General features: G+C 34.1%; 1 protein-coding gene across 42 annotated transcripts in view; it reads right to left on the bottom strand.

The window, feature by feature from the left end:
* ptprd.L (protein tyrosine phosphatase receptor type D L homeolog) overlaps nucleotides 1-25535 on the bottom strand; it is a 955323-nt gene that overhangs the window by 6614 nt on the left and 923174 nt on the right. For all 42 annotated transcript variants that reach the window (XM_041563903.1, XM_041563907.1, XM_041563920.1 and 39 more), the window contains 8 exons: nucleotides 25264-25439; nucleotides 18347-18466; nucleotides 17415-17569; nucleotides 10858-11143; nucleotides 10552-10730; nucleotides 8486-8612; nucleotides 7051-7176; nucleotides 437-591 (listed from right to left, as the gene is read on the bottom strand). In XM_041563903.1, the coding sequence (XP_041419837.1) occupies nucleotides 437-591; nucleotides 7051-7176; nucleotides 8486-8612; nucleotides 10552-10730; nucleotides 10858-11143; nucleotides 17415-17569; nucleotides 18347-18466; nucleotides 25264-25439 (1324 nt within the window). The remainder of the gene's footprint in view (nucleotides 1-436; nucleotides 592-7050; nucleotides 7177-8485; nucleotides 8613-10551; nucleotides 10731-10857; nucleotides 11144-17414; nucleotides 17570-18346; nucleotides 18467-25263; nucleotides 25440-25535) is intronic.

The raw sequence follows: 25535 nt of genomic DNA, 5'->3' as shown, positions 1-25535 counted from the left end.
AGTTGGGAAATTATACAATGTAATGGACTGAGTTAAAAGTCCATACATTTGTCCATGTGCTGTATATATTTCACAGCACTATATTTTTTTAAATAATAATTCAATACAAACAACACCTTGAGAATTTGCATGTGGCCCATAACCTCAAGAAGGACATCTTTGATTTATGTATCCAAAGCACTAAATATGTTAAAACTGGTTTCCCTGACTCCTCTCTTGTGGGTCCACAATAAGATTTATAGTTTCACTTAAATATTATGTTTTTCATAATATATATATATATATATATATATATATATATATATATATATATATACACTTTAAGGTTTAAAGTTTGCATGCCATATGTTACAGCGGAAAATAAGGCATTTTGATTTAATATCTTTTATCTAAAAATATAGAATACTATTCATGACTATTTATATAAATTATTTACCTGCAGTGAACAGAGATTGGTCCATCCTGACCAAATTGTTCCTTTGTTTTATGTACTTGCCCAATGAAGTCAATAAATCCTTCTCCAGACTTTGGCACTCCTTGCTCTGGCCAGTCAGTAAACTGAAACTGTCGCACTGTTCGTGACTGGCCATCCTAAAAGATATAATCATTTGAACGTTAGAGAAAACCTATGGTACAAGAAGGAAGTCATCAATTAAACAATTTCAGTAATTATGGTGGTTTGTGTTAGGAAAAGGTAGGCAGGCACTTTTAATAAATTAAAATAAGCAGATTAAGCTTGTTTAATTTACCAATTAATTAAAAAAGTCTTTAGAAATTAATTTAATCTTAGGAGCCAAATTATGATTGTCTGACCTAAAAGCTGCCAATGTTTTTCTTCATTACAAAAAGCCCAGGCATACCTATAAAGATGAGCTTTTTTTGGCACAAAACCCCACGTTATCAATAAGCTCATGCAAGGTTTCCCTTATAATTTCCTGAGCACAAAAGTTTGGGCAATCATAAATGGGCCTCATAGTGATTATCATATGTCCTGTTTTTCTCTATCAAAAATGTTGGTAGCCATGTATCTATCTATTCTGAAAGATAGATATATATCTATTCTGGTAATGGTAGGATCATGTTTATAAAGAATATATAAACTAAAAGTGATAGCTCATTGCCTATTGTTAAATTCTGTTGTCAAACAATCTACCTTGATGTTTAAATTAGATGTATCTATATAACATGAACTTCTGGATATCTCACAAGGAATATAACCAGTTAGAATCTAAGATAACAATGGCAACATATAAATAATATCAGTCTATAGTAGCATAAATGCTACAGAAATCATACTACTTCACTAGGTTTATACAATTTATGTCTTTGAAACAAATTGTGAACAAGTGTAGAAACCTGTTTTGACAGCATTTCACAAAATGATCCAGAAAACATTTTATGACGAACCATAACGTTACTGGGTTCAATAATTACTCATTTGTCTCTGCAGCATTGGCACCAAACACTTGTGAACAGAAGCTGAGGTACCATCTGGTTTAAAAAATGTTCATGGAAATACAGGATTCTAACAAAGAACAAGGTAATGTAGTTGTTGGAAGGTTTATTCTGTTTGTTCTGATGAAAGGGTAAATTGCAAAACAGGTATATAAAAAAGTTTTGGCAGAACAGACAATTCAGATTTGTTTAATATAAATGACCACCTGTTATTACTGAGTTACATGCCCATAAACAAGTTATAATCTAATACAATCAAAGGAAATGAAGTATTCAGAATAACTGTCTGCTATATCCAGGGTCTAGTAATCCATGTCAGACAATTATTTGATCTGATTTGCTGCTATGGATGGTGCAAACTTTATATTTTTGCTGACTCCTATTGCATTTCTAAAAAGTGTGCAATTTTTCCTACTGTTGGTCTACTGTGGATATCTACATCTACAATACAGTGTACTGCAGCCTTAGTGTATTATTCATTTGAAAAAAATTACATCACCAGTTTGGTCCACAGAAACATCAGTAAATTGAATTGTGAACTACTTGTATGAGCAGAATTCTTATTTTGTGCATATTTGCTTAAGTGGATTGGAAAGAACTGCTGCTTTTCTAAAGTGCTCTTTATAGATAGCAATTATTGAACAGCCCCAATTAGTAATAAACAGGAATACAGAGGAAAGGAATGTTGTGTTCTCAATAAGTTATACCCTCATATTTTATTGTTAAAGCAAAATCCAATGAAAGCTACGGTATATACTATATACTACTTATTATTAGGCTGTACTTTGCCTTTTAGTGTGGCACTGCACAGAAATTTTAATTTCTTTTTAATTCAAATAAATATGATTTTACAAAACTTCAATGGTTGCTATTTATTAAAGAATGTGAATCTAAAATTTTTTTAAAATTTGACAAACACTTACATTTTGCCTAGGACAACTTTCATTAACTTCTACATGAGCTTGTAAGCTTTTAGATGCTTAAGTTTTGTATTCTGTTTTTTTAACTTGAATGCAGTACTTTTAAATCATTTCAATAGGTCAACAAAGTCTTGAAAAATAGGTCAAAAAAATTGAAAACAATAACTTAAATTTTGCCTAGGACAACTCCCATCAACTTCTACATGAACTCAGGAGCTTTTAGATGCCAAATTTTTACATTCAAGTTTTTTCACTTAAAAAATCTCTAAAATTTGTGTTAAAAATATATATTCTAAATCTCAGCTAAAAACAATAACACAATAGTTCATAGAGGGGACAAAAGAAAAACTCGAATTTTGAGAGGGAAAAAAAACATTGAATTTTTAGAGATTTATTTTACCCCAAAGCTTCTGAAAATCTGAATCCAAAAATACTCATGTCAGATATCCCTTTTACAATTTGAAGATGTTGTGATTTCTCAAGTCAATTTAAATTGTGGAACATTTTTGTCGAGACAAATGAAGTCATTTTTAGGTCTTAGTAATCTGTACTATCCTGCTAAATCATTGTTTGAAATCTGTATGCCCTCCCGGACTATCAGACTGAAATATGGCATGAAATGTACACAGAACTTATTACATGGGTCTGAATATGTGATTTTGAAGTACATTTTGAAGTGTATGCATTTGCTGAACATGCCTCTGATTTATTTGACATTAGATAGATTAATTGATATAAATGCTCTAGAAAATTCAAAATGTCCTCATATTCCGCCAGATGCTACAGCTTTCTCACCAGCTGTAACATTTGTAGCTAAGCTATACATTACATGTGTGATTTATCAATGGAGTATTTCAGGGCAAATAGTAATATATTTACATATACATTTAAGTTGTAACAATGTGCAGCAATATTTTTTTATTTTCTGGAAAAAAAATTAAATTATTAATAATGCAGAAGTTTATGCCTGCTGTCTTGGAATGGTGAATTAGGATCAGTTTGCCATTCTGTTTGTAATTACAAATTACCAACTGCAAAGTCATTTGTGTAGATTTTTCAATATATGAGAAATATACTGTAACATTTTTAAACTACTTATGTTTCAATCTAAGCTAGAATGATTTTGTTAAATGAAGATAAACCATTTAGAACTTTTGCCCTAAAATACCTACACTGTCCGTAGCTATATGTATCATAATCTGTCTATAACCCCATTGCAAATCGGCAGTCAACTCAACCATCACTCAACTGAATCAATAAGTTGCAGTAAACTAATAAGCACTGTTGTGCTGCATTTCTAGCCCACTTCTTATTAAGCATCAGTTCGACCCTTTAAATCCACCCTCTCTTTATAAACTAAAAACATTTTTTATAGCTTTGTCTTTTTAATTATAGTTTCTAGAGCCCTAATCTATGTTACTCACCATATCACAAGGTTTTCAGGCACAAATAAAACTTGATGATAGTGACCTTACAATTGACAAAGTATCCCATCTTATAGGGATAAATAATGTACGCCTTACTTCCCAAAAGCACAGCACTAAGCATTGTGTCAGCAAGTCAGCGGCTCTGTCCCTTATTTATACTGCCAAGGATATATACAGCATTTTCCCTTTACTTGGAAGGGAAAACAAATATATATACAGTATATATATTTGTCCCTTGCTTTAGGGTATACTACTTTTTCGGTTGTAAATAAGCCCTGTAGTTTCTCTAGATACTGTTTATAGGAAATAATATATGCCAATAAAGAGTATGCTAGGGGATTAAACTTATTTTAACATATTTGTTGAACTTTTAATAAATGTTTTAACATTACCTGGGTATAACATGATGGCATTGATTGTTTTAAATGCTTTAATAGACTAATAGACTGAAATGGGGAAATGTAATAAAAGTCGCAAAACAATTAGCACAAATAAGAATAAAAAGTCTCATTTCGCAAATGTAATACTCTTTCTTAAACTGTTATTACATTGCGAATTTTAATTGCACATTGCGAATTTTAATTGCGCATTGCTAACTTTTAAGAAGTGCTTGAAGGTGCCGTAATCTTTTGGAGCAAATATAACAACTTTTTCATTAAGAATTTTTATTACATTCATTGCACACTGGTGCTAACTATTAAATTAAACCTTCTTCCACTGTCAGAAGTGGTCGCTAAACAGTTTCCGGGTTTACAAAAGCCGTAATAAATTCTCACAAAGGCAAATTTGTTCGCACGAGGCATAACTTTTCGCATTGCGAATATTTTTCTGTAACTGACTTTTATTACATTCCACCACAAGCATTAAAATGGAAGTGAGTATTTACATTCTTTTATTAAGAAACGGGGAGGTGAACGGTGAAAAATTGGCTTTTCGAGTAAAAGTAAATTTGACCAATAATAGGTATTTTCTTTGAGATTGATTTATTTGTTTGCTCTTTAACGCAGATGTGAAAAGCCAATGTAATTTATTTTGTAGCTTAGATACCATGAAGTAAATTAATGCCTAAATCAATATTATGTCTTTATTAACCTGGTGTGACACCTTGTTGTTTACAGGAACTCTAAATGCAGGTCAGGGTCATGCAAGGTGAAAGAGAGTTACGGGTACTGTCACAAGAAGCTTAAATTGCATAAAACTGAGGGAACATACACTTGGTCTCAGATCAATTCTTCTAGGAGAAATGAGAGTCAACATATTGTACATAAGATAGTAATGTCATGTACTGCAAACTATGCAGAGAATTTTCAAATTGTATTTATTTGTTATATGATGAACAAATTACATTAAGCCCACACAATCATATAAGTCCTTAAAAACAGAAATGAGCTTAACTTTGTAAAAACAAAAATCATCTCTCTTTGGGAGTACAAATAAACAATGCCACAGTTATTGCTTTACTTTAATACGGCATGCATTTTTGTCCAACATGAGCCATTTAAATAGAGCTTGTACCGAAACTATATTCTCACTCTTGGAATGCTTTGTGGTCTTCCATAAAACAAAAACAGTCAAACCATTGAAGATTCATACAATATTCTATGTTGGTCATGAGGCTGTACATCTCTGAGAATTGTAATTTAAAATCTCACATGAAATTAGTTCTTTCCTCTCCTTTCCCTCTGAGGTGAATAAGAAGACTAAGAATTATCTATCACCCTCAAGGCTTAGAGATGCAGTAAAGTAAACCATGTGCAACTCCTCCAACCATTAAATGTATAGAATGCTTGCCAATATACAGAGAACATTTGGTAAAAAAAGTTTATTAAATGAAAGCCGCCATATTTTAAATATTAAAACATTTACACTAGAATACATTTCTAATTTACTGATTTCAATTATAAAAGCTCAGTTCTTTTCAGCTTTATGGCATTTCACACAAGATTAATATTAATATTGTGCAGTCAAAATTGCTGCATGAATAGCAAAACAAGCAGCTAACAAATGCTGTATCAGATAAAACTAAAACTATACCTACATTAGATCACAAGGAAAGGTTGTGATCTACAAATAAGACACATTAAAAATGTCTCTATCAACAACAATGATTGGGCACGACTAAAAGGATAAAATGGGAGTTCTACAAAAAAAAACCAATAGTTATCAGATCCAAAACTGGAATTGTAATTTACAAAGCATGTAAATCTATTCTTTGAGAATACTAGCTGCTCTGCTGTTTTTAAATAACACCATATTAACATTTCCAGATCGTACAACCTGGAGACCTTACAAAACTGAAACATATTGAAGGATTGAGTGATGAAAAATCTATGAGCATATAAGTACAAAAAAAAAAAAAAACGAGAAAAAGGTATCCAAGCATCTAAAACAAACCAGAATCAACAACCACATTCCAATTTTTGCTGCACAGATGTGGAATTTGAAATTCAGCCAGCATTTATATTTTAATGAGGCAGACAGAGTTACTGCACCAGTTGGCCCAAAAAAGTGCAGCACTTCTCGCCTGTTGTGTAATGTACCATTCTGTGATACCCATACATTTTATTAAGTACTGCCATAGGTTTTATTATAGCAAGCCTCGCTTAATATGCATGATGGTACATGTGTTACATTCACAATACAAATGTTATAATCATTTGTTTAAATGTATGTCAAAGCTGAAACAAACACTTAAAATAATATATATAAACATTAGGCAAATTTGTACCTGCCAGTAACCCATGGCAACCTATCAGATGATTGCTTACAGTGTTCAACTTGCAGCTGGCTGAAAAAAGCTAATCACTGATTGGTTGCTATGGTTTACTGTCCAGATGAAAAGTTGCCCAGTGATTAGAAATAAGCCCCAGTGTCATACAAAATGCAATTGCACAACATGATGGGGATACAGTGCAATATTTTAAATCTCCCTAGGATATGCAGTGCGAGTGAGAGGCAAATGCATTTATTTTATTAGCATGAATGGCAAGCAATGCAAGGTCTCATCAAATGCAATATCAAATATAGATATATATTTATGGTATGGAATCCGTTATCTGGAAACTCATTATCCAGAAAACTCAGAATTACGGAAAGGTTGTCTCCCATAGACTCAATCCAAATGTTTAAAATTGTAATAATAAAACACTGTATTTGATCCAAACTAAGAAAACAAATGAACTGTTTGTCTAACCCCATTTAGAAAGTGAACCTGTACATATTTATTTATGCATATGATATCATCTTACCCTGGCATCTGTGACTTTAAATTCTCGTAAGATATACTGTGGCATGTTATACTCTGCCATTGGGTCCACTACAAAATACTGATACCGTGCAGAACGCTCAGCAGGCCAATACTGATGGCATTTTTCCTGGTAAAAAGAAAATGTAAGCACAATCAGGCATATTCCAAATATAATCAAAATTGTGGCATCATTCTATAAATATATTTTATTGAAGGAAAAACAGAATGGTTAGAATGTAGTTTGTATATCATTAGGTCTAACAAAAGTATATCTGTAACATCCGACAGATATGGAAATCTGGGTAAATGTGGTAACTAAGATTTATGTGCTGCTTTGGTTTGCTCAGCACAGGTCTGTGTGTTGGTGATTATTAGCAGACATCTTGACAGGATTAGGATTAGAGTCAAATTTGTTATACATGTAAATCTAGCTAACTTCACAAATAAGCATATGGATAAAAAAGATACTTGATTCAGTTGATAAGAAGCAATAAGGTGTCATCAAACCCTATATCATGGCAGGAGCAGCAGCAGCAGGGTGACTTTCATGACAAAATAACTCATAATCAACCTTATCAATATAACTCAAATGCAACATTATGTACGAAAATGTTTTTGGTTTTTCCATTTTTCATATGTACTGCTTCAACAAAAATGATGTACATTTTTTTTAAGTGTAACATAAGATTGGCACCTTTTCCGGTGGGGGAAAACGGGCAGGGCGAGGATGATGTTGGGGGCGAGCCAGTGATGTCGAAGGCCAGGTCAGTGATGTTGGGGTGCGACTAATGATGCAGCGATTGGCTGACTGCTATGTCATTAACTTCAATGTCCTGTCTAGTTTTCCTAATTTGAAAATCCGGACTGGCACTTTTCAGCCAGACAGCCCTTCCAAAAACGGGTCTGTCAGTGTGAAATCCATACAGATGGCAACCTTAGAGTAACGGTTATTCCTGGAATTCTGTGTCCAGTAATCCACCCTTAATTTTGTGTATGTTAATAATGTATTTTTTGTTAAGTTGGTCATCAGCCAAACCACAGATGTGTTTATTATCCAGAGCAGCATGGTACAGAAACAACTGACTAATCTTCAGAACTTTATGAATCAATTTATGACTGGGTGCTGTGACAAAGAACTATTAAACCTCAACCATTCACTGTAATAAATGGAACACAGTAAAAAGATCCTTTGAAAGGGCCTTTGAACAAGACACCTCTGACACGTAGGGGCACCTTTGTTCTGATCAGCAAAACAAGCCATATGAGTGCTCTACTGGTTTCTGGATTCACAAATGGTCAGTAGAAATATAATTTCATAGTTTGATTTCATTGACACTGTAGATTAAACTGAAATGTGATGGGAAACAGTAATCATATTTTTCACAAAGTGCTTCAATCTCAATTTAGGAAAAAACAAAAAATCAGAAGATACTTACTCTGCCCATTTCTCGAAGTTTGGTTAGCATAACTACAATTGTTGAATTGTGCTCCCATAGCATTCTCCAGAAGTCTTCTGTTGTCTCTGCCAGAGGACCTTGTGTAGCTATATAGGCCTTTTGTTGTCTGTTTTGCAAAGAATATAAAGTTAATTAGAGTTAAGGTACTGACTACTCTGCATTACCATATACTGTATATAACAAAATTCCAAGTAGGTAGAGCCTTTACCAAAAGTATGGGTTTTACAATGTGTGTTAAGCTATTTGAATGCAATCTCAAAAACAAATAAAAATGTTATGTTTCACTGTTCCATATGGGATATTACAGAGGAATAAAACTGGAGGGCAAGATAAATCCAATAGATATAACACTATATTACTGTGCTATGCTCATTATGGGTTTAATGGCTAAACATGAAACATAAATGTAGCTGCCTGCATCTTCTGCAACAAATGCTAAACTATTCTCTTGAACTTTGCAGTTCTCTAAAACTATATCACATAAAACAGGGCATATATTGAACATTACTTTATATCAATTTTATATATTACATTCTCATAAAAATATACGTTTGTAGTAGTAAGTGGCTTTGGATAATTCTACATAGAAAAATTATATATTAAAGGGCGCCCGTCACCTGAAAAAATTATTCCAAGTGCTAATTTATTGCGTTAGATAAACAAAATGAACTTTAATTACACTACATAAATTATTTGAATCTTGTTTCCTTCGGTCTGGAAACTCATCATTTTAGAAAGGAGGAAGGAGCCAGTTTGTGGACACTTTTATTAAGGCAAGCCTTGTATCATCTCAAAATCTTGTTTGTGCACCTAAATGAGGGACCTGATGCCCATCCCTATGCATTGGTTACACAATTAACCGGTGAAGAGAGCATGGGGAATGTGGGAAGTGCAGTGACATCTAATAAGTGATGAATGGAAATGCCTAAGTCATAGAGGAAGGGCAGGAAACATTTGAATGGCAGCTGGGATTTTTAAATGAGTTTTAATTGTGAATGTTTTAATAAAAAAAAATTTTTTGATTTCATGTTTAATTTGAAAAGAATGCACGAAAGTGGAGAGCTCAACCCAATCCCAAAATAAACACTTGTTGTAAGTGCACACCTGTTTGCTGAAATTGTGTCCAAAGGTGATTTATTCAAGCCCATATATACATCACAATTTTTTGTGTTTAATTTGAAAAGGACTTTTATTATAAAGCTCCCCTTTAAGGGCCACCCACTGCTTATAAGATTCTCTGTGCTCACACACAAACCAATGGCTCATATACACGCTAGCTTACAGCGGCCAACAAATGGCAGAGCTCTGTCTTTACACCCACACTTCTTTCTGTTACAGTTACAGCCTCCATTACTTCCAGTCGGGTGATCTCTGAGGGAGCACACTGATGATCACCCAATGGCAGCTTAATGTAAAAGATGATCTTTTGGTCCTTGTTTTCTTGATAATGCCTATGCTCCATGATGTTTTAATAAACGGCAAAATGGGCATTCGCCCATAAAAAGTCAAAAGAGTAATGCATTTTGGCAAATTTTCTCAGTTTTGCTCATTTTTGGCGAAGCGAAATAAGTCCCATCACAACTAAGGAGCTCTACAATAATCATTTTAATTCATTTTTTCACTTGTTTCTTTAATTTTCTGTAAGATTTGTTCCAAAAGGGGTTTTCTGTTACAAACCTATGTGGTGTGGTGTCTCCCCTTGTGGTGTGATTATGGATTTCTATAAGCACAGACAATTTCTTTATTGCCCGCCTTGTTGTATCCACGTTCAACTTCTTGGGTTTTGTTCTATAAGAAATATCTTAGGACTGTTGGGGGCCACCATAAGATATTTGTCCGGGTCCAGTGGTAGCTTAAACTGGCCCTGAATGAGTTGTCAGGTTTCTCTCCCTGTATCTGATCCACCTGACCATAATTACATTCTGCCCCCTCACTACCCTGAGAGTCACCTGGTCATTTAGATGACTTATGGACCAATAGCAGCCGGACCTCCTACTGCTTCTGATGCCACACCACTGAACTATTAAAAAAAATTAATACTTTACCTATATCCATCTATAAAGCTTGCGTTGATAAAGTCAGATCCTTCCACCCCACGAATTGGCTGTAGACAAACCCTTGTAGATTCATATGGCATAATATTAACAAGGCGATTTTTAAATTTATTACAAGGAAGATTGGCACTGATGAACCTTGAAGTGTGTGCTTTAGAACTAGAGAGCCGCTGTAAGATAAGAAAATTATAAATATATAATTAACATTTCCTGGTCATGAGGTAGTGACACCAAAATGCAAATTTACATTATTAAGAAAATGCGTGTTTTCTCTATGCAAACATATAGGTGCCTTACCTTAAATTCTAACTCCATCCCTGTCACATTCTCTCCTGGTTCTATCTGTGTCAGCTTCTGAATATATGCATACAGGTTTCTTGCTGGCACTTCGGTATTGCCACATGTCACTGCCTCCAGCAGTGCATCATGGATAAAGATATACTGGTCCTCTGTTTGAACCATGTAATTCCTCTGAGCTCTCATTAAAGTTACATGACCATAAATATCTACAGTTTTTTCATGTCGTATTCTCTCAAGCATTGCATCTATTACAATGAAACAGCCAGTTCTGCCGACACCAGCACTGAAACAGCAACAGAAAATATAAAAATTATACTTAATATACTTAATAAATCTGTCCTGCAGGAAAATCTGGGGGAAAAATTGTTTTTGCACTGAAGCTTTTTTCAAGCAAAAGTCATTTAGGCCAAGGAGCATTTTTTTTTGTGGCAACTATTTTCGTGCACAATACATTTAAGTCAATGGGCATTTTTCAAAGTGAAATTTGCAGCGGTTTTGCAAATGATTCAACTTACTAGCCAAACAGGGGAATGTAATTAAAGTCGCAAAGTGCAAAACAATTCACGCCAATAAGACTAAAAATCCACATCTCTCAATGTAATATTGTTCCTTAAACTGTTATTGCATTGCAAATTGTAATTGCGCATTGCGAATTGTAATTGCGCACTCTAAGTGCTTGAAGGTGTCATTATCTTTTGGAGCAAACATAACGACTTTTTCAGTAAGAAGTTTTATTATATTGACTGTGCATTGTCACAAACTATAAAATTTGCAAACGGCCAGCCACTGTCGAAAGTGGTCGCTAAACAGTTTCCGTGCTCGCAAAAGCTACATTACATTTGCGCAAAGCAAAATTTGTTCGCGCAAAGGCATAACTTTTTGCATTGCGAATAGTTTTTCCCTTAGCAACATATTACATTCCCCCCAAAATCTTTTCCTCATCACTAGAAAGGAGGAGCTTCTGCCATTTGGCATATATCTCTATCTAACTGCAACCATCTAGGTTTAGCGTTATGGTATTTTTATATATGTTGTTAATGTGAACCATGGAAATTTTTTTTTTTTTTTTTACAAAAAAAAATTAATTTCTTCCACAGAATAATTTATACTTAAAGGCCCAGTCACAACAAAAACAATTAATGTTGCATTAAAATTACAGGGGGTCCTGTATATATGTTGTAAAAAATGACTGCTTGAAATTAACTTTTTTGCAGTTTCTTCATTTGTTATGATTTCAGCAATCTTCATCAGTTTGTACATTTGACCCTAAAAAAACTATCTTTAACCAAACCATATGGCTCTGTGATGTTTTGTCAGTTATATCTTTTCCCTGTTCTGGAAATCTAGAATTATTTTTTTTCAGTTATCCAAAGCCAATGCAGGGTAGCTCCATAACTGGTATGAAAGAACTCAGCCTGTGGCTTCCTGCCTTTATTTGGTTATAAAACTTATTGGTGAATTATAATATCCTTATATTTTGCCAAGTCTGCAAAGAACTTGATAAATATGTTGACACTACATAAATAAAGGATAATAAATAGAACATTATGTTTCAGGTTTTTTCCTATTCATTTGCATTTATTATACATCCATCATTCAAGTGCCTGGTTCCTATATTCATTGACCCAAGTAATAATATAAGCGTAATGTGAAGCATAGCAGAACAAAAATCCTGCAATTTGACCAGCAGATAGCCAAATAGTGTTTCACTAAATTTAGTGTATTAGTTCATGCACTAATTGAAAAAAGGTGGAAGACAAGCATCGTACAAGAACAACATAACACTAACTACAAATAAGTTGCAGAATTTTTTGAGGGTTGCTCAAAATGGCAAAGAAGGTTGACATGACATGGAATATTTGGCCATTTATTAATATAGTATATTATGTTAAGTGATGTGACATGAATGTTGTTTTTGTGCAATATGTTTGCAAGTAAAATATTGTAGCCAATACTCATAGCTATGGGGTTAAAGCAAGGACTGCCAATCATTGTAAATTCAAGCTTAGAAGAAGAAATTCTATGAATCACATTAAGATAGTAGAGAAGTGGTAGAAGGAATGATATTTAGATAGGAAGAGGATAGGAGGGGGATGATGGAGTCTGAAGCTACAGTAGATTGCCAAAATGTGAATTGTATGTCTATGTGTCAAAAGCATCACAATGATGCCTAAGAACATGGACTGCTGATTATAGAAGATATTTAACAACCTAAATAGCCTGTAGCTTCAACACATGATAAATAAACTTTTTGCTAAAAGTAAAGACCATATGTATGACTTAAATGTTCTGGATGCATTAAATATATGTGTTACTAGATTTTGTTTTAAGTATTGTATATATAATCTGATTATTTTTATATTTGTCATTTGATTTATTGTTTAAATCAATATATACCATGCTGTTAATATTCTTTCTGACAACCAGAAATCAGACTGACTGCAACTAAAATGTAATAATTATAAGTATTTTATAAGTATTCTTTATTCAGACTAAAGGTGGCCATAGACGCACAGATAATATTGAACAAAACTAATTTTCGTACAATATGCGGTGCGTCGATTGGGCTGGATGGAAAATTTTGATCGGGTGCCTTTGAAGGCACCCAAACACCACCCATTGCTAGTGATGAATCGTCAGATACAGGTAGAATTCTATTGTTTCTTCCCGTATATCTACCTGTATATCTGAAGGTTCAGCTCTACACGTGTGTATTGAAACGAACAATCTTTCTTGGAAAGATCTTTTTCAAGACAGATCGTAATTGTTATGTCTATGGCCACCTTAACTATCATCTACATTGTCTAGCTACCGGATATGACATTTTAAATAGTTATCCATTTAGAGCATTAGCACCTACACTCCAGGTCTGGACTGGGATTCAAAATAGGTCCTGGTATTTCAAGTACACAGAGGGACAATTGGCTCTCCAACAGCCCACTAAATAATGACTGGCTATGGCAACTTATCGCAGCCCCTCTGGCATTTGTCAGAACTCGCAGATTGCCAGTCAGGGTCTGCCACACTCCTTTATTCAAATGTCCTTTTATTTCCCATTTGCTGTCAGTCTGGAATATGACCCCTATTAATGGAATGCCCATATCCCCTAAAATTGCCAAGTACATTTGCTTATTGCATTTTGAAGACTCGGTTCAGCATTAACAACAGTTCCACAGACATATTACTTTTTTTTGAGTTTCAATAGTTTGTTTTTAACATTGCTTTCCAAAACTGATATTTTGCAAAATACATTTCCCTGTGTTGCCAAATTACATGTGCTGCATCTTTCCAGTGTCCTTAACTGTCCTGCAAGTTTAAATGAAAAACACATATGTCCTTTACTTTCTTACCCTGTGCATTGTGCATAAACATATATTTAAAGGGGTTGTTCAGCTTTTAGTTGACCTTTAGGGGCAGATTTATCAAGGGTCAAAGTGGCATTTGACTAGGGAATAGTTAAAATTACATTCAAGTTCTTAAATTTTTTTTTAGAAATGTATCATGTACTGGCCCTTTAAGAATTTGAATACGATTATTCGTCACCTTAAACTTGTGGAATTGCTGTTTTAGCCTATGGGGGATGTCCTGGGATCAATTTGGAGTTGTTTGCAGCCTTCCTGAAAATTTCGTTTTTTTCGGAGAAAAAACTCAAATCGAATTCGATTCAAGTTTGTGGGTTGATCCCATTCACCCGAGTTTGGACAACTTGATTTTTTTAAAAAAAAAAAAATTTAGATTGGTCTTTTTTATTCGAATTTCGAGGTGCAGCGAGTTTATGGGAGTTTTTATAAACTCCCATGAACTCTAAATTCGACCCTTAATAAATCTACCCCTTTGTGTATAGAGTGATATTTTGAGATAATTTGAAACTGGTTTTAATTTTTTATTATTTGTGGTTTTTGAGTTATTTAGATTTTATTCAGCAACTCTTCAGCAATCTGGTTCCTAGGGTTCCAATTACCCTAGCAACCATGCACTGATTTGAATAAGAGACTGGAATATGAATAGGAGAGGCCTAAAAAGAAAGATGAGGAATAAAAAGTAGAAATAACAATACATTTGCAGCCTGACAGAGCATTTGTTTTCAGATGGGGTCAGTGACTCCCATTTCAAAGATGGAAAAAGGCAAATAATTCAAAAACTCTAGAAAATAATGAAGGCCAATTGAAAAGTTGCTTAGAATTTATCATTCCATAACATACTGAAAGTTAGCCTAAAGGTGAACCACCCTTTAACTTAAACTATGGTTTCTATGAATCATATATAGTTTTAGTGCAGACTAGGTATAGTAAGTACCACATGTAAATGGATTGAGGAAATTTGCAGTTTTTTGGTATGGAACTATTAATGACTAAAAACTGGTGGAGTTACTAACACCCCCCTAACATTACTTTCTGCTTCTAAATGAACTAGTAAATGTGTTAGTCACATGTAAAAGAAAAGTCACAATTCAGCATTTCCAATCCTTGTTCTAAAGGTTAGGTCACTTCTAACTTATTTTATTTTTTAGTTTATTACAGAATGACATGCTCTAAGCAACTTGTTATATGATCTTCATTTTCTCATTTTACAGTTTTTAAGTTGACTAATTATTCAGTTCTTTGCCATTTTTATAGTTTTTGAATCCTTTTTCTGCCCTTTGCCCTTCTTCTGTGGTTTTCGGTGGTCACCAACTATTCACAACCAAATCTTTTGTTCTGTGAGGCTACACTTTTATTGTCCTATTCATTTTCCGATGCATCAGCTGAACTCCTGCCTGGTTGATAAGGTAAATGAGACCATAGCAACTAAAAAAATGCTAAATTCCTTTGACAGCAGTTACCGCAACCAAACATTGGTACGGTTGTACCTCATTAAGAGTTGTTATATAAAAGAAAGGAAACATATATTGGTTATTATGGGTAACTGCTAAACTTTGGCCATGATTCTGCATAATCTCTCCTTATTCAGTCATTAATTTATATAATTTATTTTCAAAGGTAGTTATTGATTCGTTGCCTAGTCTCAAATATGAAAATATGATTTATACATCTTTCTGTAGTTTTGAATTATGTAAAAAGTTCCATAAATGTCTCTGTCAGACTTAGGGCTGCATCATTGTTAAGAATTGGAACAGTATAATAAGTAGTTTAGAAAATATATTTCTGTGCAGGTCATATAATATCAAAGAAAATACAAAGGACTCTGAGAGTGGAACAATGGGCCTCAAAGCACTCTGTTTCCAAGGACTACCATTGGTCCTAATTTATCTCTGTCTTTCCAGTGTCCTCAGCTATCCCGGATAGTTGAATACAAACAGTACCCCGTTAGGATATGGAATGAGTAATTGCTTTTGAAAATTGTAACTTGAGGATAAATGCGTAAAAGAATGGGTAACTTCTAAAACCATATCTTACAAGTTAATAACAAGCCAATAACAGAAACCAGATACAGTACACATTTTGTAGAGGTTGTAAAAAAGCATAGCAAAACATTTCAATCTCAAGCTATTTCAAGCTGATTATTTTTTTGTTTAAAATGCAGACAGAATTTTGGTTGCAGCCAAGAGTCGCCTTTCCAAGCTGAGTTCAACATGTTCCAGGTTATTCTATGTGCAGAGATAATAAGTAGAGGTTCAGCTGGGAAAACTCTGTAATACCCTGGGCCAGATCTCAGCTATTAGGTTATGAAAATATTTTTACATTTCCTGCAGATGGCTGAATTCTTTTATTCACAAGGAATGCTCATTCAGAATTCATTACGGACAGCTGCTGGCTTTGATTTAATGTAATTTCTTCTACACCAACCTCAACTGCAAAGCAGTGATATTTTCTTTACACAGTTGGACACAACACAAATAAACACAGACAGCAAAATACAGTGAGCGACCACAGGCAAAACTCATTTGAGGAAGAAAAACCAACGAGCAAATAGTTTAGGCTAAATGGATGTTTGAATATTGCAGGTTGATATATATAAATAGTTGTTGAAAACACGTATACTTGTGCTGTCAATATGCATAAGCATGTATAAGGCTCTATCATAAATAGAAAAGTTAAAAAGTACTTTGACCCAACTGTTAATGTACTGTTACACTTTCATGAAATGAAGTTAATGAGAAACCATAATTGATCGTTTTGTTCTTACACAGTCAAAATAAGACCTGTATGAACAACTTTTCTCTTCCTCTCTTTGTTGTCTGTTTACATATAAACAGATTTTAAGCAATTGCTTAATCCAGAAAACTGGAAAATAAAACCACTATCAATCTTTCTGTTTGCCCTATTTAGCTCAAGAAAGGTATGTTCCACACAAGCCTTATTCATGTAATTCAAGATGATATATTGATCCTTTAAGGCACAGCTTCCAAACCACCCAGTAGAATAGCTATCTACTCCTCTTCTCCGTTAGAACCATTTTCATACTTACAGAACATGTCTTTTTTTCTGAAAGCAAAAACTGTGAGTTGTATATAGGCACATAGAGAAGAAGTGGTTTAATTGTTGACTAAATTGAGTATGTCAATTTATTACATAAAAAATAAAAATATATATACTTATATGTATTCACTGTACCTGCAGTGGACCACCATAGGGCCGGCATCTGGTGGGTTACATGTTTTTACTCTTCTTAGAAATGCTAGAAAAGGTGTGGGATGTTCTGGGACTCCATGATCTGGCCATGCAGTAAATTGGAACTGTCGTATCTCTCTCTTTTCACTTGATCCATTCTGTCCAACATAAAAAAAGATTACTTGCAGACTTCTACACTACATGGGTGTTACAATGTGATAGAATAGTTCTGGCCTCAATTCACATCTCCTGTCAGTACTGGAGAAATAAAAATGAATTTAATACTTTCGGTACCTTTTGTTATTTCAGCTCATTGTAAAGTTGCCTGTTTTTGTTTAATATAATGGTCATGACTAAACCATGAAAGATCTGTTATTTCATATATTTGCAGTTTTTTTTAAGATGAGCTTAGATCAGCTCTGCTTCAGCATAAAGAGTGATTATTCAGGAAAAGGATGCTAGTTTGTGTACAAAATGCAAAGAAAATGTATTGCAGTAAGTCCTAATTAGCTTAAAATATTGTTTAATGGTATTGCAAGCTCTGCATAATTTCAATATTGGACATTTTATTATCTTAGTAACTATTTGGTAAAATTACAGTGCATTACTAAAATAAAATGGAGAATGCTACATGGGGTACCTTTTACATTTGGATATATACACATGTTCAGGATACATACAATATGAGAAATCTGCCCTTTTTCCAAATATGTGTTCTTACTTATACAATTACTTTTTTTACAATAAAAAAACTTTTTGCAATATATGTAATAAAACATCTTTTTTTGTGGCAAAATGCTACCTTCAACTTGAAAATGTGCAATGCATAATCACAGTATGTAGAGTAATAAATGATATGTTTGCATTCCTTTTATGTATTTTATTACATCCTTTCCTAAACTCTTAAATGATAGATTGTGGAAATAAAATCTTACCTTATATAGTGCAAAGGTCCTGACAGTGTAAGTTGCAAGCTCAACAGTATCTAGCAGAGTCACTTGGATAAGGCCATAGGTTTCCGTTCCTCTGCTGGGCCAATACTGATCACATTTTATCTGGAGGGAATACACATCATTACAGTTATTTTGAAACCTGTTTCAAAATAATATAATATTACAAACTTAACAAACACTAAAATATATGAATGTAGAACACATTTCTTCTAATAATACAGTATATATGCTGTAGAATCCAAACAATAAACCAAACTGTGGTAAGATAATAATATAGCTGCCATTATATCCAACGTCAAGTCTTGGGGCATTTTGGCTATGCCTCAATCACATCAATTCATGCTATGATCCACCCTAAACATGCCATTTTAAGCTGATCCAGATCAAAGAACAGCTGGGAATAAAGCATAAATGATCAAGATAACAATTAAAATCCTCAAAAAGCTAACATGAATATTTCTAAAGGTTTAAATACATGATTGTCTGGCTCTGCTGGGATTCCAGCCAGGGGCCTTTGGGTTTCGTTAACAGTTGAGCCAGGTGAGCCACATGCAGGGCTGCTCACTATCTGTTACCTGGCCTTTGCAGCCCTAGCCCAGCAGCAGCCTGATTGGTTTGTAGTCTGCCAATCAGGGCTGACTCTGCCCTATTTAAAGGAGAACAAAACCCCCCATTAATCAAAAATCCCCATCCCCTTCCATCCATTGGCCCCCTCACTGCATTCTCCCTCCTTAGTAAATTAGTGGAAAAAGTGTCCCTGTCCCGTACCTTGGCACATTCATGCAGAGTAGCGCAGCGGAGCTCTCTGGTGCCATCTTCTGTATCTTCTGGTTCCTCGTGAAACTCAGCGCCGGCATGGAGCTTTTTCGCACATTCGCGCTTGGGATCATTCTGGTATTCGTGCCTACTGCTCGAATCCTATGTGCGGAAAGCTCCGAAGATTCCCGAAGGAAAAGAAGAATATCTGAAGATAAAGAAGATGCCGCCGAAGAGCTCTGCTGCGCTACTCTGCATAATTATGCCAAGGTACATGACAGGGATACTTTTTCCACTGAGTTACTAAGGAGGGAGAAAGCATTGAGGGGGGCCAATGGATGGAAGGGGTTGGGGATTTTTGATTAACGGGGGGTTTAGTTCTCCTTTAAGGCCAAGCCTTCTCACACACCTTGCTGGAGCATTGGCTTTTATAGTACTATGGCAGTGCCCATAGCTAGGTTGTTTCCACCTCTAGCCCTTTTCCCTTTATTCTTCCTTGCCTTCCAGAGCACTGTGGTTTGCCCCTAGCTCATTTTCCTGCTTTAGCCTTTTCACCTGTACCTGCTTTGCATCCTTGTACTTTTCCTTGCCCTGTTTGCCTTGCTTGACCTAACCTTGCCCGTTCCTGCCTCCTGTCTTATCTTCCCTAGTTTCTCTCTATCTTGCTCTGCCTTTTAGGTTAGGTAGCGCCCCCTACCTAACCCTTGACAATGATGACTGTTCATAGCTATATTAATTGTTCTTATATTTGTAAAACTTTTTATGACTGACCACTTCTGCAAACCATAAATGGAGAAAAACTGTTTTTGAAAGAAAAATTCTTCAATCAGCAAATTCTACAAATCTTAAGGAGTAATAAGGTTACTTTTAAAATATGAGCATTTTATGTAATATTTCCAGTCCAGTGGTACTTTTCAGAGGAGTTGTTTTAGTAGAAAAACATTCAAGGGATATAAGCAATGAAAACGCTGCTCTGTTTTCTATACTGATCTACAAACGAAAGGGAGAGACTATATTATATTATTACAGCTATATAAACTCTGGTTACACTGCTACAATTATATAAACATGATTAACATAAATATCCGGAAAAAAGATAAAGTTGTAAATGTTTAATTTGATAGCAAGACAAGCCCTTTGGGGAGTCGAAAGAAAATGTTTCCGTAATTAAATGTGAAAGCATTAGGAATCCCTATTGTTAAAATGTAGGCTGATTAGCCACTGCTCTAATAAGGTTTACAGTAACAACATAGGAAGCCTTTAATTAGTCGTATCTCAGTTGTGATAAAGCAGTGAGTAAAAGAGTTTCTCAGGTTCTAAATGTAAATAAATCTAAATATTGTTGATAAGGTTATAATTAGTTGGAAATTTACTCATGGCTCATACACATTACAAGCTTCACTTGTTGAAATGGGCCAAAACATTTTTAAATTATTATTTTGCTTTGAGTTTATATGCTACTATCCCTTCTAATGTTACAAGTCATGATGACTGAGATTATTGTTGAGTTTAAGTAGGACATCACTGGGCTTTCGGTTACTATCATCAGTAGGGTTTATGTAAGTTAGTGCACAGCATACACACATCTATTAAGGGCTTTAGACAAAAAGAAATGTGTTTTTTTGCACAGAAATATATATTTACAATAATTTATTTATAATTCAAGAAATGGGCATCATTCAGCACTTCTACAAGGTCCTCTACATTTGGCATTCCCAAACAGCAGTTGGGTGTGCAGTCCCAATTTTCATGCCATTAGTTAAATATACTATTGGGGAGAAACTGGTAACCCAAAAATAGCTGCTCTGTCTGTATATTGAGAGCAATGAGGTGAGTAACATTTTTATCCATTCACTATGGCTAGGTTACTGAGAAGCTGAATGCACATACGGATTATATGTATATATATATATATATATATTATATATATATATATATATATATATATATATATATATATATATATATATATATATATATTGATTATAGTGCTGCACTGTACCAAATAACAAAAATATACAAGGTACCTAAGCATTCATAGTTCTGGATGAAATTAGATTTTTTTCCAGTATACAATGCAAACATAATTAGTGTTAGTTTTTCTTCTGTAATATATTCCAGCATAGCCGTACCTCAGAATTCAGAGACAAAGCAGGATTCGGTGACAGCACTGGCTCGCATTTCTGCGATCAATGTCAACATAATTAACTTAAATGAACAAATTAAAAACCTGGCTGCATCTGTGTAACAGCATCATTGTTGAAACACAGTGTTTCCAGCTGTACAAATGAGACTATTCTCTCTCATAAGGACCCCCAAAAGATTTGACAAAAGTGCCAGGTTTATTTATTTACACTATTTGCTAGTTTTTGAAAAGCAGCTGTGAAAATGGAGGGTATTTACATGATGCAAAACAGAATGTTTTGCTTATTTAATATAGCAAATATGAATGTATTCATTAAAGGACTATACTAGAAGGTTACCAGGAAAACTGGGTTCATTTCTTGAAAATCCAACAAAAAGGACTGCACTGTCTGCATTAAATGTAAATGCAATCTATTTGCAATGTAGACCTGCACTTTGTGTTTATTAGAAATATATCTAATTTCCCTAAGAAGGGAAAGTCAGCTCTCAATATTATTTATCTTGTATTGATATAGTTATTAGTTAATTATATTAGTTTATCATTATTATTACATCAGTCCCTGTCCCATTGTAGCTTACTTATAGGATATATCCCTAGTTTAAAGCCATATATTCAGGTCATTTAATCAGGTGCCAAGTAACCTTAATGTATGTCTTTGGAGTCTGAAAGGAAACTGGAGTACCCAAAGAAAACCTACAAATTCATAAACATTAGCTACTTTCATCTAAAACACCAAATATAGCTTATCCATGGACTATACTAAAGAAAATTAAGTGGATCTTATTTTTCTAAAAAAAAGTACAGTTACCAATAATTACCAATCAGCAATTAGTTTTAAACAATCTATTTCAGGTTAGAAAATTAAAGCAAATATTTGATTGTCTGCTGTGGGAAAGTTGTGTTTCTAATTTAGCTCATTACAAATATTGCTGATCTGGTTTCTTTACATCTTTAGGAAAGCAGACCATAACACTATTCCATTGCATGAAAATACCACAAAGAGTAGGGATAGCAGCTAAAATGTGCCTAAAGAAATACTGTCTCAGTGCCTAAGCATGGTAATCCTCCTCAAATAAATGACCAGATACAATATATGCGTTGAGATTTTGTCAACAAGGAAAAATATTACAATAAAATAAAAAATTTGCAGCATAAAATCTCAGTTTTATTGAAAAGAAATTATTACAGCTGTTTGTGTCATAAAAAAGAATTGAATGAATGGGGGAATGGAATGGTAAATTGCAAGAGTTAACTCCTACAGTATTACATAGCACCAGAGGGGTTGTCAATTTCTCTTATTCCTCCAGGTGTATTCTGACAGTCTTGAGCTATAACATTTGGAAATGCAATTTTATGGAATAATAGGTCCCCAATCAAAATGGTCTTAAACAGACCTTATAGATGATTTATTTAAAAAAAAATATGAATGTTGTAACATGAACCTTAGAGTAACAAATGTTTTTTCGGCTATACAAGTAGTTTTTTTTTTTCAACAATACCAATTATCATTCTTGAGTGCTGCTTTTTACATTACATAATGTAGATTTTTGTTTTTATTGTTATTTTTCAAGGAACCTGTAACATAATTAAATGTAAGTACTCAAAAGACTCTTAACATTGAATATTTTATAGGAAATACAGGTACTGCCATTTAGTATATGCTTAAGTACTCTCCAAGTACCACATTTTATCACATTATAATAGAGTGTGCTGCTTTAGTCTGTTTTGTGGCTGTATAAATATGTCAAGGCTATAACTAATTACACGCAGAGCTCCAGAAGATTGCTTAACAAATGTCAACATTGCTTAGACAGAAATTAATTTAAATATGTTTTTTTTAACATGTACATTTTAATAACATAATGTGGTTATATATAAATGAAAGCAATTTTAACAATTATTCAACAAAGTTGTCTATCTATAGTGTAAGATATTCCCAGCACCAAAATTAAATAACATTCAGTCTACTAGCTAATGACAGAGATTTATATGGTCCATATGATCCAGTCATATGGATCAGAATACCCACTATGCATAATGGAGCCCTTGTGTGGGTGACCCCCAGACCTATGATTATCACCTGGAAATGCATTACTTTGCATTTTGGTGCTTCCTTTTTAAGTCAATCAGAAAACATATGCCAAATGTAACTGTAGTTTTGATGTTTGCTAAATTTAACATAATGCTAAGAAAATTGTCTCCTAGTGCATAGGCTGATCAGTCTTTGTTCAGCAGTAAAAGACAAGCCCTGTGTTGTCATCTCCAGCATAAGAATAAATCCACTGGCACACAGGAGCAAGCCCTTGCAATTTTATTAAAGCAGTGGTGCAACGTTTCAGGGACACGCACCTTTGAGGTGTGCGGCTTCTCCAAATTCACTTGTCATCTCCAGCCACATAAAATATATCACTGTGGACATTTAGATAAAATCGTTCCAGAGCACACTAGATATTGTTGTTATCTGCAAGTGTCCTGTGGATATCTGGGGCATGGTGTTTTGCTGAACGCTATTGTTGAGCTATAACTGAACAAATCTGTTCTACTCTACTGTAATTTAAGGAATTGTCTTTGAACCATAATTCTATTTTTCCAACAAGACTTTACAATGTTAGAGTAGGTTCTTCTGAGGAACTACTTACTTGGCACCCTACAAAATCTTTTTTAAAGAAAAAGTGCATTGACTAAGGGGCCAATTCACTAACTTCAATTCAGTCCATATGACCATAGCACACTGACAAATAGGTTTCTGTTGCGTTTCAAGTGTTTTATTGGCTCAATACAGTAGAAAAAGGCAACGTTTTGGGCCGCACAGGGTCCTTTATCAATTCACTAACTTCGAGTGAAGGATTTGAAGTTAAAAAACTTCGAATTTCGAAGTGTTTTTGGGCTACTTCGACCATCGAATGGGCTACTTCGACCTTCGACTTCGAATTGAAGGATTCGAACTAAAAATCGTTCGACTATTCGATAGTCAAAGTACTGTCTCTTTAAGAAAAAACTTCGACCCCCTAGTTCGCCATCTAAAAGCTACTGAAGTCAATGTTAGTTGGATTAAAATCTTCGACCCCCTAGTTCGCCATCTAAAAGCTACTGAAGTCAATGTTAGTTGGATTAAAATCCTTCGAATCGTTCGATCGAAGGATTATTCCTTCGATCGAACGATCGAACTATTTGCGCTAAAATCCTTCGACTTTGATATTCGAAGTCGAAGGATTTTAATTCCCAGTCGAATATCGAGGGTTAATTAACCCTCGATATTCGACCCTTGGTGAATCGGCCCCTAAATGTTGCATGTAGTCTGCCCTAATTTTCAGATAGTTGTTCTGGAAGTACTTTGACATGTTCTGGAAGTACACTGTAGTTCTTATTGGATATTTTCTTAATTTGAGTTCTTATTGAAATTTCTTGTTTTACTTGGTCTGTCAGAAAACGTTATTTATGTAACAAATAATGTTTATTTAGTGAAAACAGTACTGTTTTTCTTATCAGTGTTTCTGTATAGTAATATTCTAGATACTACTGAGATACTAAATGCACAGTCTCAAAATTAATATGTCTTCCGGTATACAATTTGGTGTTTTCCATATAAGGAATATTTCCATAATGTGCAAGACCATTCTTTAAGGCTAGTAAAACACCAATTAGGAATGCATTGCTTTCAAAATGGATGTATCCTTACATACATGCTACTGTGATTTAATTACAGAGAGAAAAATATAACTATTGTTTAAATAGGAATAATGCATATGACTTATTCAATATGTGCATTCTACTAACAGATCACATACCAGTGAAAAACTATAGATTTCAATATAATTTGTTTCTGCTCAGTAGAAATCATTGTGTCATGTTTAACATCTGCACCTTCTTTACAATTCTAGACAAGTTGGACATTAAAAAGAATATGTTATTGAAAGAGCAAATAACATGGAATATACTGTATCTAACATATCAGTATTTTTTAATAGAAAAAGAATGCTATAAAACATATATTTACCCTGGATCTCTCTTCCAGCTTAGTCATCATTACTACAGTTGCACTACGTTGTTCCCACATCATTCTCCAGAAATCCCCAAAGGTTTCTGGAAGAGGTCCCTGTGTCGCTATGTAAGCATTCTGTTTTCTATAACCATCAATATAATTGGAATTGATGTAGTCACTTCCTGGAATCCCTGTAGAGACAATAAGCAGATTGTTGAAGCAATGTGTATAATATGTATATATATATATATATATATATATATATATATATATATATATATATATAT

The sequence above is a fragment of the Xenopus laevis genome, chromosome 1L, assembly GCF_017654675.1.
Source record: "Xenopus laevis strain J_2021 chromosome 1L, Xenopus_laevis_v10.1, whole genome shotgun sequence".
Taxonomy (NCBI): Eukaryota; Metazoa; Chordata; class Amphibia; order Anura; family Pipidae; genus Xenopus; species Xenopus laevis.
The sequence above is the reverse complement of the archived record's forward strand: the minus strand, read 5'-3'. Positions and strand labels throughout refer to the sequence as shown.